Source organism: Vulpes lagopus, chromosome 1 (genome assembly GCF_018345385.1).
Source record: "Vulpes lagopus strain Blue_001 chromosome 1, ASM1834538v1, whole genome shotgun sequence".
NCBI classification, from domain to species: Eukaryota; Metazoa; Chordata; class Mammalia; order Carnivora; family Canidae; genus Vulpes; species Vulpes lagopus.
This window is the reverse complement of record NC_054824.1, coordinates 121778950-121794443: the sequence shown is the minus strand read 5'-3', so window position 1 is coordinate 121794443 and position 15494 is coordinate 121778950. Positions and strand designations below refer to the sequence as shown.

Genomic DNA, 15494 nt, shown 5'->3' with positions numbered 1-15494 from the left:
GTCTCTTATGAATAAATAAATAAAATCTTTTTTTAAAAAATCGCTAATGCAGTTTTATTTTTTGGAAAGGTCTTTCCAAATTTATTTTTATTTAAAAAAATTGGGGAAAAACAGTACTCTGGAAAGTATAAGCATTTTATTTTTATTTTTTAAGATTTTATTTATTTACTCATGGTAGACATAGAGAGAGAGAGAGAGGCAGAGACACAGGCAGAGGGAGAAGCAGGCTCCATGCTGGGAGCCAATGCAGGACTTGATCCCAGGACTCTAGGATCACACCCCAGGCCAAAGGCAGGCGCCAAACCGCTGAGCGACCCAGGGATCCCCAGCATTTTATTTTTTACATTGAGGAATACAAGATATCTATCTCACAGGTCTTGATTGATATGCAAAACTTTATTCCACTTTTAAATGCTAAAAGATGTGTATCGATAGGGGGGCCTGGGTGACTCAGTTGATTAAGTGCCCGACTCTTGATTTCGACTCAGGTTATGATCTCAGGGTCATGAGATGGAGCCCCACATCAGGCTCTGTGCTCAGCAGGGAGTCTGCTTGAGATTCTCTCTCTCCTTCTGCCCACCCCCTCCAACCCTGCATGAGCATATGCTTTCTCTAAAATAAATAAATCTTAAAAATAAAAAGATCTGTATTTATACAGCTAGCAACTTTAAGACATACTTTATATACCTGTTTCTTTCACACCAATACCTCTCCCCATACCAACTTACCAAAAAACTGACGAAGCTGGCTCCGAAACTCATTAATGGGCTATGATTTCTGTTAAGGAAACAAAATAAAATTATTTTTAATGTATACTTTTTATAAACATTTGATATATTAGGATCATTATAGATTCCTAATAATTGGACAAACAGTAAGGTCTTAAAGCTGATAAAATTACACTAAGAAAGAGGCACCTGTGTGGCTCAGTCAGTTAAGCATCTGACTTGATTTAGGCTCAGGTCATGATCTCAGCATCATGAGATTGAGCCCTGAGCCAAGCTTTGTGCTAGAAGTGGCACCTGCTTGAGATTCCCTCTTCCTCTGCCGTTAATCCCCTTTCTCTCCCCTCCTCTCAAAAATAGGAAGGGGAAGGGAAGAGGAGAGAAACCTGGCCAACTCTTCAAAGCAAGGTGCACAAGAAAGTCAAATTATAACAAGAGATTGCTTTAAGTAAACCAACCTGACATCTGCAAACACGTGACCAAGAGAAGATGATTAATATTCATTTTAAAAAATGCAAAATATATTCAAAACTTTACACACATAAAATACCATTTTTAAAGTAGATCAGAGGGTTTTATCAGAGCCAACCTTGCAAATTCACTCATTCCATCTAAAGAACTTCAAGAATGCCTCCCTAGAGTCAGACACTCTCCCACCGTAATACAGTCATTAGTGAATTACATACGTAAGCCAAAAAGAAACCAAATCAAACTACCAATTCAAAAGATACAGGAATATAAACTTTCCACTTCAAATTTACAACCAGAACAAAATCTAAATCTCTATAAATTGTGCTAAAAGAGAAAACAAATGGTAATTGCCTTCTTAAAGAAAAATAACTTTACTGATTTTTTAATTATGTAGATAGCATATGGTCATCCTAAAAAAGGAAAGAATAATGCATTTAGTCAATCCCCTACGGAAATTTAGTTTCGGTTCAAAGGGAGTGTGTGTTTGGGGGTAGAAGTGGGGAGGACATGCACATTTATATGTATATGTACATATACACATATATCCAATGTGTGTATCAGATGAGCATCTTTGTCCATATATCTCTTCAGACAAGTCCAAATACGTTCTTAGGATAAATTGCTAGAGATGGCATTCCTGAGTCAAACAGTATGCACATCCATTTTCATCTTGGAGGCAGAGGGGAGGGAGGGAGAGAGAGAAAGAGAAAGAGAGTAGAGGGAGTAGGGAAGGAGAAGACGCAGTAAGGAACCTGATTTATTTGGAATATTAGCTTTTTGCTACATTTTTTCCCCATCTATTTAGTACTTACTCAAATTCTACAATGAATAATAATTTGTTTACCCTCACCTAATAAGGATATTAAACTAACAAGAAAAAAAGCAGGAAGATCAACTCATTAGTGAGGAATGCCCTGCTAGCATTCACGTCCATAAGCAGGCTGAAGCAGGGCATCCAGAGAACACTGTGGAGTCAGCCATCCCTCCTCTGCAGCAGAGCAGATGGCAATCTTCCCAGCCCACAGCTCTGCATGGACGTACCATGATAGCCTCTCAACCTAATTTGGTTTGCCTATACTGTCCCCTCTAGGATGTCATTTTCTGCCTCTTATTCCTTATCATGCCTTACACACAACAGGCATTCAACAATTATGAATCAGTGAAGGAATGAAAGACAGAGAACCCTGCCTTTCAGGAACATTTTAATTAAGCCCTGACGAGTATGGCTTTTCCCCTTTCCTTGCTTATATGTTAGCTACTTGGTCATCTGAAAAATGAAAGCAGCTGAAACCAGGGCCTGGTGTTGCTATATGTGCTTCTTGTTCTTGACTAAAATTAGGTTTCTGAGAGCCAAGGCTATTATTTATTCATGGTATCCTAGCCTCACTCTCAGTACTTCACATACCATCATAGGTGAAAAAACAGCCCAGTGGGAACCCTCTTCCCTCTCCGATGTACAGTCTCTGCAAACTCCACAGCATCTGGTACATTAGACAGTGTACGTGGTATAATAAACCGATCAATAAACACACACTCGCTCATATGCTGCACAAAGACCTGGTGTTTTAAGAATTTAACAAGTTTCACTTGACTTTTTAAGCCTATGTTAATTTATCTCATCTTGATTATTTTGGCCCACAGATGTGTTTCTACATAAAACTTACTCATTTTGGAAATGTTCCCAAAGAATACAAGTATTACTTTAAAGCTGAAGCTAAGAAAAGAGAAGGAAAAGGCTCCTAGCTCACCTCAATATGCTCATATTGGGAACCAATAAATGATGAACCAAACAGGAGGGCAGTGAGGGTATTATGTAAAGACTGAATATAAAGGTAAGCATTAGAACCAAAATGCAGGGGATCCCTGGGTGGCTCAGTGGTTTGGAGCCTGCCTTTGGCCCAGGGCGTGATCCTGGAGTCCTAGGATCGAGTCCCACATCAGGCTTCCTGCGTGGAGCCTGCTTCTCCCTCTGCCTGTGTCTCTGCCTCTGTCTCTCATGAATAAATAAATAAAATCTTAAAAAAAAAAAAGAACTAAAATGCAAAGCTTCCTAAATACTAGAAGACATAAAAGTGAACAGAGGTGAGGACAAGCAAAATTTATTAGATGGTATAAACCTCCCTTATTTAAAAGAAGGAAGGAGGGATCCCTGGGTGGTGCAGCGGTTTAGCACCTGCCTTTGGCCCAGGGTGCGATCCTGGAGACCCGGGATCGAATCCCACATCGGGCTCCCGGTGCATGGAGCCTGCTTCTCCCTCTGCCTATGTCTCTGCCTCTCTCTCTCTCTCTCTCTCTCTGTGTGTGTGTGTGTGTGTGTGTGTGTGTGTATGTGTGTGACTACCATAAATAAATAAAAAAATTTAAAAAAATAAATAAAAGGAAGGATATATATATATAAAGATATATACAATTTGCTAATTTTGAAAAAAAGTTGGAATAACCTATGCATTTAAAAAAAAAAAAAAAAGGATACCTAACAAGGTGAGATAAGGAATAGAGAAGAAGAAACAAGGATAGAAAGAAAGCTTTTTAGTACTTTGTTTTGTAGTTTAGACTTTGGAACTATGTAAATATTGCCCATAATATCAAATTTTAATAATGCGACCCCTAAAATGTAAAATTAATGCAAATCCAGCTGGTAAAATAACCACACAGAACTATTCCAAGTGACATTACAACATAATAATCTGACAGTGCATTTTTATTATGAAATACCCTTAAAAACAGACCGTAGAAGATGGCAAAAAATTTGTTTTCAGTAATCATATTCTCACCAGTCAACTTGGTATTGTCATCCTAAGGCTGCTGGGGATGTAGTTTGTGATAAAGCAACGCATAGGTATGTTGGTGTTTGTTAGGACTCAGGGCTTTGTGCATCGGAAAAAGAATGAAGTTAATTAAAAATCCTATAGTCTAGAATATGAACTTACTGGTTTTATCTCTAAAAAAATACATATTTTCTGTCTACTGAAAAAGCCTAGAAATAACACCACCAGTAGCACTGAGCATGCCCAGCACCCTCTCTAATACATTAGGTAAAAGAGACTGGCTTCTTGAAGAAATGGCTGATTCCAGGTCAAGGGTAAGAAATGTTCAAGAGGAGCATGGAATATAGCAGAAAGCAAGGAAGCTTAAAAATTATATTAGGTTCTTAAAGATATTCCCACTATGCAAACATGGAACAATCTAATCCCTTATGAGGGTAAAAACAGCAATGGATTGAAACCTCAAATAAGATTAAACTCTAAGTTCATAATGGTACTCTTAATTAAAAAAAAAAACAAAACACCTCCCTGTTTGCATATGGAAGATCCTAAGGAACCAACTCATTGTTTTGGAAACTGATTTTAACAAAAGAGAAGAAATAACCATTTACCCTGTCTTTTCTCTGAGGACTCAGATTAATGAATTAGTTGGGTGGGAGGGCAGTCTTTTTACATAAATATCCTGGGATAATAAATGAGAAGCAAAGATAGAATCAATGTTTCATTTTGCAGCTCCTAATGGAGTAATGGATATGGGCACTGACCATAGAGAGAAAGGAACATATTAAATACCACCATGCTGATATAATCAGCAATATCCAAGCTATGGGATACCACAGAACAAAAATCTTAGACTCACCAGCAACACTAAAAAAGTATATGGGGGGATAAAAGAACTGAAAAAGAATTTCTGAAATTAAAGGTATAAAATACAATAGACACTTAAAGACACAGACACATCAAACTATATACATATATACACACATACACACATAAACACATATATACAAACCAGTAACAATTACAATATGAAACAAAAACCACAATAGCACCAAATCACTAATTATCTAAGGATGCATCTAACAAAGATGTGTAATACTGCTGCACTGAAAACTCAAAACATTACTAAAAAAAAAAATAAAAGACCAGGGTTTCTTAACACTTTGGGTCAGATATTTTTTTCTCAGGGGGGCTGTCCTATGAGTTGTAGGATGTTGGGCAGCATCCCTATCCTCTATCTATAAGATGCCAGTAGCACATGCCACTCTTCCACCACAGATGTGACAACAAAAATGTCTCCAGACACTGTCAAATATCCTCTGGGGGCAAATCAACCTGAACTGAAAACCACTAATCTCAATACAGAGATATACAATTTTTATGGGTTGGAATTCAGTATTGTTAATTTCACTTAAACTGAACTGTAACTTCAATGCAATCCAAAGCAAAATCTGTGTGTGTGTGTGTGTGTGTGTGTGTGTTTGTGTGTGTATTGAAAAGCTGATTCTAAAATCTACATGGGAAAGAAAAAACAAAATGGCCAAATCAAATGTGAGGAACAATGACAAAGCTGGATACCTGAGATCAAAACTTAATTAAGAATTTCTGTTCACCCATTAGAGATTTAAAAAGACAAATCACAGACTAAGAGAAAAAAATTAAATACACTTATCCAACAAAAAGCACATCCTCAGAATATATAAAGAATTCCCATGAATCAGTAAAAAATGACTACCCTGGCAAAAGTCTTTAATAGGCATGACACAAAAGAGTTTATCTTAAAGTCAATAAGGTAATTATTAAAAAGTGCTGAAAAGGAAACACTTTGTTTATCAGGGAAATACAAAGTAAAGCCACAGTGAGATACCACTACTCTCCCATCAGCTTGGCCATACTTGCAAGGACTAACAATATCAAGCATTAATGAGAATGTAAAATAACTAGCACTCTCCTATGTGGCCCTGCAATACCTATGAAAGCTCAACATGTGCTTACCCTGTGATCCAGTAACTGCGCTGCTCAGTATATATATGCACACACAACAGAACTGAATTAGTATGACCTCAAAAGATACGTATGGCAGGTTAATAGTAGTATTCATAATAGCCTCAAACTGGAACCAGCAGAATGGATCGAATAATTACAGTATATTCATTCAACGAAATAGAGTAGTTCACAGCTACAAGGAAGGACAGACTACTGCTGAATAAAACAACATGAATCAATTCCATAGACAATGTTGAGTGAAGAAAGCCAGACACAAAAGAGCATATGATTCCATTGATATAAAGTTCATAACCACTGTCCTGACTTCTGTCGTCAGAGGGGTGATTACTGACTGAGTAGGAGCCCTGCAATGCTGGAAAGATCCTATAACTTTATCTGGGCTTAAGTAGTTACTTAAGTAGTAGTGATGTTCATAAATGTATGCACTCTTCAGTGTATGTAAGCTTTTCCTCATGAAAAAGAAAAAAAATAAAAAGCAAAAAATCAGATAAATGATCATCGAAGGCATTTGATTATATCAGTGAATTATTAATTTATTAGGTATGGCTACATTTAAAAAATATTTTTAGAGATGCATATGAAAGTATTTATGGGTGAAATGATGACTGGGATTTGCCTCAAATACAAGTTGAGGTAAGAGTATTAAAAGAGAGCTGAAGTATGACTGGCCATGACTTAAGGCTGGCATACAGAAACATGAGACTTGATTATACTATTTTATGTACATTAAGAGGATGTAGGATATTTTTAAAAGAAAAAGTTAAAAAGCAAACACAAATCAAAATCTTCTGCAAAAGAGGTCTTTTGGAATCCTGTTTGTTTTTTTTTTAAGATTTTTATTTATTTATTTGAGTGACAGCATGAACTGGGGTTGGGGGAGGCAGAGGGAGAAGACGACTCCTCGCTGAACAGGGAGCCTGACATGGGGCTTGATCCCCAGTCTCTGAGATCATGACCTGAGTCGAAGGCAGACTTAACTTTCTGAGCCACCCAGGCGCCCCTGGAATCTTTTTTGATGAGAAGTCTTCTTATGGTCATTGCCATTGTTTGCTTTCTGAAAATGAACCACCAGTAGTAATAAAATGGCTCTAGATTTTTCTCTCTGTATATGGAGTCTCCCAAAGACAGAAAACCTGTTGCAAATACCAAGGAATAACTGATCATCTTTCCCTCAATTCATCAACACTGCCAAAGTTTAAAAAACATTTATCTAGAATATTAAAACCTGAATCGATGAAAATTTTATTTTCTGAAACATAGTGGAAGAAAATGTATGCATTTGACTTTTTTTTTTTTTTTAAGATTTTATCCATTTATTCATGAGAATACACAGAGAGGAGAGAGAGAGAGGCAGAGACACAGACAGAGGGAGAAGCAGGCTCCATGCAGGGAGCCCAACGGGGGACTCGATCCTGGGTCTCCAGGATCACGTCCTGGGCTGAAGGCGGCACCAAACCGCTGAGCCACCTATGCATTTGACTTTTAAAGAAATATTTTTTTCCATTAAATAAATGGGTATAATTACTTTGTTAGTCCATAACTGAATATGCTTTTTCAAATGTGGTTTTAATCTCCTAAAATAGTGGCAAATGATTGGAATTTTTAAAAAATTTTTATTTTTGTGAAAATGTTTTTTATTTACATGATGCTGGGATGCCTGGGTGGCTCAGTGGTTGAGCATCTGCCTTCAGCTCAGGGTGTGCTCCTGGAGTCCCAGGATCGAGTCCTGCATTGGGGGCTCTCTGGATGGAGCCTGCTTCTCTCTCTGCCTATGTGTCTGCCTCTCTCTCTCTCTCTCTCTCTCTCTCATAAATAAATAAAATCTTAAAAAAAAATATTTACGTGATGTTGAGTTCTTAGATGAATTCTCCAAAAGGACTTTTCTTCCCTTCAAACATGCAGGGAGATTTATTTGACTTTTAGTTTTTTTGTTGTTGTTTTGTTTTTTTGTTTTGTTTTTTTTTTTTAAGGCAATCCAGGGCCACCTGAAGCTAATAAGCCATGACAATCATCTTCATCTTTCACTGCATCCCCAAGATCCCAGATTTGAGGGTCAAAGAAATAATCACATAAATTCACTCCCTGCTGCTTTTTAAGGCAGCTGTGCCTTTTCTGTGACCCAGGCTGCTCATGTGACCCACGCTGTTTTAAAAAAATCACAGTTCCTTGGAACAGCTGGGTGGCTGGGTTAGGTTAAGTGTCTGACCCTTGATTTTGGCTCACGTCATGAGATCAAGCCCCACATCTTTCTTCCTCTCCCTCTGTCCTTCCCCTTCTCTTCTCTTAAAAAAAAAAAAAAAAAAAAAAAAAAAAAAACCACAGTTCTAGAGGACAATATGAGCAATTAAGTTACTGAATGCTTCTATAGATGCCGCTCTCCTTGCCTTCAGAAACAAAACTTTTGCTAATAAAACAAGTAATATCTTTTATTCTGTCTTGTGTCTTCATGGGCTCTAAGGGAACTAAACTGGTTCAGTACTGCATTTTTCTCTCTCAAAGTAAATAGTATAAATAATAGTGAAAGGGAATATAAAGGAAGGGAAAAGAAATGTTGGGAAATATCAGGAAGGGAGACAGAACATAAAGACTCCTAACTGGGGGAAACGAACTAGGGGTGGTGGAAGGGGAGGAGGGTGGGTGTTGGAGGGGAATGGGTGACGGGCACTGAGGTGGACACTTGACGGGATGAGCACTGGGTGTTTTTCTGTATGTTGGTAAATTGAACACCAATAAAAATTAATTTAAAAAAAAAAAGTAAATAGTATAGTGCCAACAGAAGGAAAAAGCTGAGTACATGATGCCATTCATTGCAGCATTATCCAGGGTAGGGAAAGTGTAAGTGTAAAAAACTGTCTACAAAGGGGAAAAGCTTCATGACATTGGATCTGGAAATGATTTCTTGGATATGACCCCAAAGGCACAGGCAACAAAAAGTAAAAAATAAATTGGACTATATCAAAATAAAAACTGTACATCAAAGGACATAATCAACAGTGAAAAGGCACTGCAATCCACAGAACTGGAGAAAATATTTGCAAATTATCTACCTAGTAAGGGGTTAATGTCCACACTATGTAAGTAAGTCTTATGACTTAACACAAAAAACAAGTCAATTAAAAAGTGGACAAAAGACAGTTCTCCAAAAAAGATATACAAATAATAAATACATGAAAAGATGCTCAGTATCACTGATCATTTGGAAAATGAAAATCAAAGCCGGGATGAAATACCACCTTACACCCATTATGCGGGCTATTATGAAAGGAAAGAGAGAAAATGAATGGGTTAATGAGGACATGGACACTGCTGCACAAGGAAACCCTTGTGCACTGCTGGTGGGGATATAAAATTGTGCAGCCACTATGGAAAACAGAATGGCAGTTCCTTAAAATATCACAAATGAAATTACCCTATGGCCCAGCCCAAAAGAACTGAAATCAGGAACTCAGATGTTTGTATACCCTGTGTTCTCGCAGCATTATTCACAATAATCAAAAGGTAGAAGCACTAAGGCAGATGAATGGGTAAACAAAATGTACACAAAATATGGTATATCCATACAGTGGAATATTATTCAGCCTAAAAAGGGAAGGAAACTCTGGGGCATCTGGGTGGCTCAGTTAGTTAAGCATCTGCCTTTGGTTCAAGGTTGTGATCCTAGGATTGAGTCCCACATCAGACTCCCTGCTCAGTGGGGATGCTGCTCCTGCTCTCTCTCAAATAAATAAATAAAACCTTAAAAAAAAAAAAAAAAAGGAAGGTAACTCTGACTCATGCTGCAACATAGATGAGGCCTGAGGATGTTATGCTACATGAAATAGGGCAGTTATAATAAAGTACTGTATGACTTTACTCATATGAGGTACCTACAGTAATCAAATTGAGAGAGAAGAATGGTGGTTGCCAGGGGCTGGGGGCAGGGAGGAATGAGGAGTTGTTTAACGGGTACAGGGTTTCAGTTTTTGTAAGATGAAGAGTTCCGGAGATGGATCAAACCACAATGTCAATGTATTTAACTAAATGGCACACTTAAAAGTGGTTTAAATGGAAAATATTATGTATATTTTATCACAATTAAAAAATTTCTGAAAATGGACAGAAAGCTTGCAGTAGAATAACCTAGAAAAAAACGGCTATGACAGAATGTGATGTAAAAACAAAAGTTCCATGTACACTATGTTCCAACACACAGAGACAATCAAAAAATGAAAATACTTGCTGTGGGAGAGGGCAATAAGATCAATGGTGATTTTATTCAATGATAAGTATATGTATGTGGGCGGATAAACAATCACGATTAAGCTGCAGTAATCATGTTTCAATAACGTCATTGAGGACATTCTCCCTACATTTAGATACCTTTTAGAGGGAAAAAACTGCATCATTTAAGTCAATTTACTTGTTCTAAATACTCCATGATTCAGTTGTTGCTTTGATACAATTTCTCAACAGAATATATCATCCAGCCAACCAAACAGAATAATGGGGCGATTCAAGAGCAAAAGAGACAAAGCTGCTTGCGTGGGAGTGAGTTATTCACGGAGTGGCAGGCTGTGGCCCAGCTCTGCCCAGCTGTGGCCCAGGGTGCTGTTCGCATGGGGCCAGGAGACAAACGGTAGCAAATGGAGAGAGAGATGCTTATAGGAGGTTACTTCCCAAAACAGTCTCTGATTGTTTTCCAGAAATGAATGCAAATGATTTAGAGATTGCTTTTTATAGTATCTATATAAGTAAGATTTTTAAACACATCCTCTCCAAAATATTAAAAAGAAAGATGCAGCAGCAAGCAAGCCAATAGGCCAAATGGAATCACAGGTTTCTTGCTTTTAGAATTATTTTATTGCATTTTTTTTTTCATTTTTAACAGTGAAATCTTCCCTCTATCATGCTGACTCCTCCCACCCGGCCAAGAAAAATAGATAAATAAACTCCTTATTATAAGACCTTCTGACAAAAGCAGAGTTAAAAACTAAAATATGCTGAAATCAATACAAAATAGATAAAGCCTCGAACTGTTTAAATTTCATAGGACACTGGCCATCTGAATATGGAACTCATAACTTGTACTTGTGTCCCCTGGGCTATTCTCGCAATTTCACTGTCCTGTGTTTTCAAGTCCTCTTTTGAGTACACTGTATTAACAATCAACAGAGAAGATTAATTTGGCTCCTCTGCAATGAACTATGTTTTCCTAATAGACTGTACTTTTTAAAAAAAGATTATTTATTTATTTATGTGATAGAGAGACCACAAGCAGGGGGAGTGGCAGGCAGAGGCAGAGGGAGAAGCAGACTCCCCACTGAGCAGGGAGCCTGATGCAGGGCTGGATCCCAGGACCCTGGAATCATGACCTGAGCCGGAGGCCCCTTAACCGACTGAGCCACCCAGATACCCCTGAATTTACTTTTTGACACCATTTAGAAATAAGAAACCATGATGGTGAGCTAGCTGAAGGGCTTGGTCTTCATCTAAAGATGCTACAGCAACAAGAGAGAAAGGAGTGCCTGGCCTGCCAGGGCCAAAGATCAGGACGGTTTTTATCACTTGCCATTAACTAAAGAAACTGAAGATTCATCTCCACGCCTACCATGACAGCAACGAGGAACAGCAACATTTCCAACCCCTTGTTCTTGTTGCATTTACTCAACAAATGTGCATGAGAGTACCTCTTCCCTGTGCAGAAAAGGGAATGGTGCCTCTGTAGCGATGAGGGAAAAGCTCTAGCCCATGAATCCAGGAAGGAAAATACATTCTTCCCTCAGGTGGCAGCTGAGGAAAATAGAGGTAAAAAAGTACATTTGAAAGGTTTTTCTTGACAGGATTTATAATAGTTATTAAGAACACTTTTCAAAATGAATAACCGAATTGATTCTGAAAGTATCTTAGTTAAAAAAGTCCTACAAAAGGTTTCTTCATGTATGACACAAGGCATCCCTAGAGGTCTCATATATGAATGGAGAGCACGGGTAAACGTTCCCTTTTGAAGCTTGTTATGAATCAGACTATAATATAAAAATAAATATCTGTTGGGGCGCCTGGGTGGCTCAGTCAGTTAAGCATCTGGCTCTTGATTCAGCTCAGGTCATGATCTCAGGAGAGATCATGTGAGATCGAGCCCCAGGTCAAGCTCCATGCTGGGTGCAGAGTCTGCTTGGGATACTCTCTCTCCCTCACTCTCTCCCCTTCCCTCCTCCAGGCCCTTGGGCTCATGCTTGCTGTCTTAAAAAAAAAATTCATTATCTGTCATTTTTTTGAAAGTTCAGTCACTTCCATAGGAATAGCAGTGGATCTATCCCATTTACTTTTCATCCTCCAGGCCTATGTACCTCACTGCTCCACAACTCCTAAGTCTCTAAGATAAATTTCCTATTTTAAAGCAGCTTCCTGGAACGTATAGCTGACTGAGCCTGTTCAGTGAGGGGTTAAACTGTCAATCCTATCCAAGTCAAACAATTATGAGAGTGATTAAGAAATCAGGCCCAACCATAAACTATACAATTTACTATCAAAGTCAAAGAAATAATAGATGGCTTTCATGTCAGTCCTTTCATTCTTCAACAAATTTAGATTTAAGAGAAAGCCATAAATTTTATTTATTTTTAAAGATTTTATTTGCAAAAGAGCAAGAGCAAGAGAGCACAAGCAGGAGGAGGGGCAGAGGGAAAGGGAGAAGCAGACTCTCCACTAGGCAGGGAGCCCGATGTGGGGCTTGATCCTAGGACGTTGGGATCCTGACCTGAACCAAAAGCAGATGCTTAACCGACTGAGGCACCCAGGCACCCCCATAAATTTTTTAAAAACAAAAATGTTTTTTAAAAGGATAATTTTAAAATCATGCACCAGAGTCTTAATTAGATAATGTTCTGCAGTTTAAAAGAAAGTAAACGAGAAGTGATGTCTTTAACACATAGGGCTGAAAAATTCTAACAAATCTACTTTTGTTTCATTCATCCACTCAAAATATACTCATTGCACACCAAATATACAGTAGGCACTGTGCTATGCAGTGAAGAAACAAAGATGAATGAGAACACGCAGGCTGTTCAAGGAACCTAAAAAGTCCAGTTTGGAAGCTGCTGAAAACATTCCAGTAATAATAAATGGTGCTAGAAAGTGGGCAGATGGGTGCTGCTTTTGCACAAAGCCATCCTTTGTCACCCTATTTTTCGTGGATGAATGAGGCTCCCTCTAACACTGTATTTGATGACATCTAAAAGAAGCTACTTGCCATTTTCATTTCCTCTTCTCTAGTGTTTTTAGAAAGGACATATTAATAAACTCCAATCACCCTCTTCCACATCTCTATAATTCTCTGCAGAGAAAGATTTGGTATTTGCCCTGTTATTTGTCTGCATAAATGTAAGCCCCGAGAGTGGGAATACCATCTCTGCATGTGTACCTGTCCGGACCACACAGACAGAACCTGGCACACAGACAGGCCCCCAGTATAAATCTGTTTAACAGACCAACCATCTCCTGCAGAATCCATGCTTCACAACATTTCATCTAATGGACGTTTCTCCCCAGTTTCCAAAAAATTACCATACATAAGGCTGTCCTCAACCTGAGCTCATCAAAACCACTTTCACTAACAAAAAATACATGTGCCTGCTTCCTTTACCAGAAAGGAGCAGTGGGGGAATTTCGTGGAACGCCTCTATTCTTACTCTTCAAACACAGTTCAAAGCATGATCCTTGGGGAACTTTCTATCTAAAAGACAGCGTGTGTCTGAAAACGATGATCACAGTCACTTAGTTTATGGCCAAGAGTGTTTGTCTTCTGCTCAGACTTGCATTATGGTAGGGCCTCTCTTCTTGGAGATATGGGAGCCTGAAGTGCACCACCCGCTGGCCACTGGGACACTGCGCTTCTGGTGAGGGACACTTCTAGACCAGGGGGATGCCAGTCCCCAGCAATGTCTGCACTCACAGCCACTGGAGTGTCTGTGTACTTTTATAACAGGATGCAGCCTTGCCTCTTACCAGAAAATGACTTTGTAATCCACCAGCTGGTGTCAAGAAGCCATGAAAGACTACTGAAAGCAGTGTAGCCATCAGCTTATGGCAAGCATGGGAGGGCTTGGGGGTAGGAGGCAGGTTGAGACTCAGTCTCCACCTCACATGGAGACAAAATACACAGGGTCTTGGTCATTTCCTACACCTTGATGTCCTAATTATCTACAAACACAGGATTCATAAGCCACTGTATCCAGCACTCTGAAAAAAGCAACTAGGTCCTAGATCTTTACGTCCAATGGACAACTGTTCTGATGGATACATTTTTAGATATATGTACATTAAGAACGCATCTCCTGCATATGTCAAGATGCCCCTCAAAGCCACTGAACTTATTTAAAATATAAATAGCTCTTATAAGTGCATGGAAAAAAACGGACTTCGCTTTTTAGGCTTGTCTCTGGTATCTCGCAAAGGAAATGCTAGCAGATTCAAGGTATGCCTCTGGACTTGGGGTAGAGGGAGATTTGGGGAACATCTACAAAAGGGAAATGGTGAGCAGGGCAGAGGACATGGAGGGCCTGGCTGGGTCGGAGGCTGGGGAGCCTGAGCTCAGATTGCTGAGTGCCACCTCTCACAGAGCCCCAAATGGTGGCCCGGCACCCAGCCAGCAAAGCCTGTGATGACGAAGAAAAGGAAAGCCTGCAAAAGGGGAAAAAAAAGCCAAATAAAAGGCAGAGAGACCAGTTTGGCCCTGAGTCCCCATTTTTAACTTCCAAATGATTTCTTAAACTAGAATTAGTATGACAGACTATTTAGTAAACTGGTATTTGTCTTGCTACATGCAAAAGAATGAAACTGGGCCACTTTCTTACACCAGACACAAAAATAAACTCAAAATGGACTGAAGACCTAAATGTAAGACCTGAAACCATAAAACTCCAAAATATAGGCAGTAATCTCCTGGCCTTAGCAATATATTTCTGGCTCTGTCTCTCCAGGCAAAGAAAACAAAAGCAAAAATAAACAAGTGGACTACACCAAAATAAAAAGCTTTTGCAAAGAAAACCATCAACAAGAAGGCAACCTACTAAATGGGAGAAGATACTTGCAAAGGCAATATCCAATAAGGGGTTAATAACCAAAATATATAAAGAACTCCTACCATTCAACACCAAAAATAATAATAATAATAATAATCCAAATAAAGAATGGGCAGAGCACGTGGGTATTTTTCAAAGAACACACACAGATGGCCAACAGAGACACATGAAAAGATGCTCAACCTCACTAATCATTAGGGAAATACAAATCAAAACCAATGCGATCTTACCACACACCAGTCTGAATGGCTAGTAGAGAAAAAAAACAAGTGTTGGTGAAGATGTGTAGAAATGGGAACTGTCATGCGCTGCTAGTGGGAATATAAATTGGTACAGTCACTGTGGAAAACAGTATGATGGTTCCTCAAAAAAATTAAAAAGAGAAATACCATATAACCTAGTAGGTTCCACTTCTTGATATTTACCCAAAGAAAACAAAAACACCAATTCAAAAGTTACATGTACTC

At 38.8% G+C, this 15494-nt stretch overlaps 1 protein-coding gene across 1 annotated transcript in view; it reads right to left on the bottom strand.

The window, feature by feature from the left end:
• The window catches only part of TTC39C (tetratricopeptide repeat domain 39C), a 111030-nt gene that overhangs the window by 62854 nt on the left and 32682 nt on the right, over positions 1–15494 (bottom strand). Inside the window, exon 2 of the mRNA XM_041766048.1 lies at positions 729–777. Coding sequence (XP_041621982.1) covers positions 729–777 — 49 coding nt within the window. The remainder of the gene's footprint in view (positions 1–728; positions 778–15494) is intronic.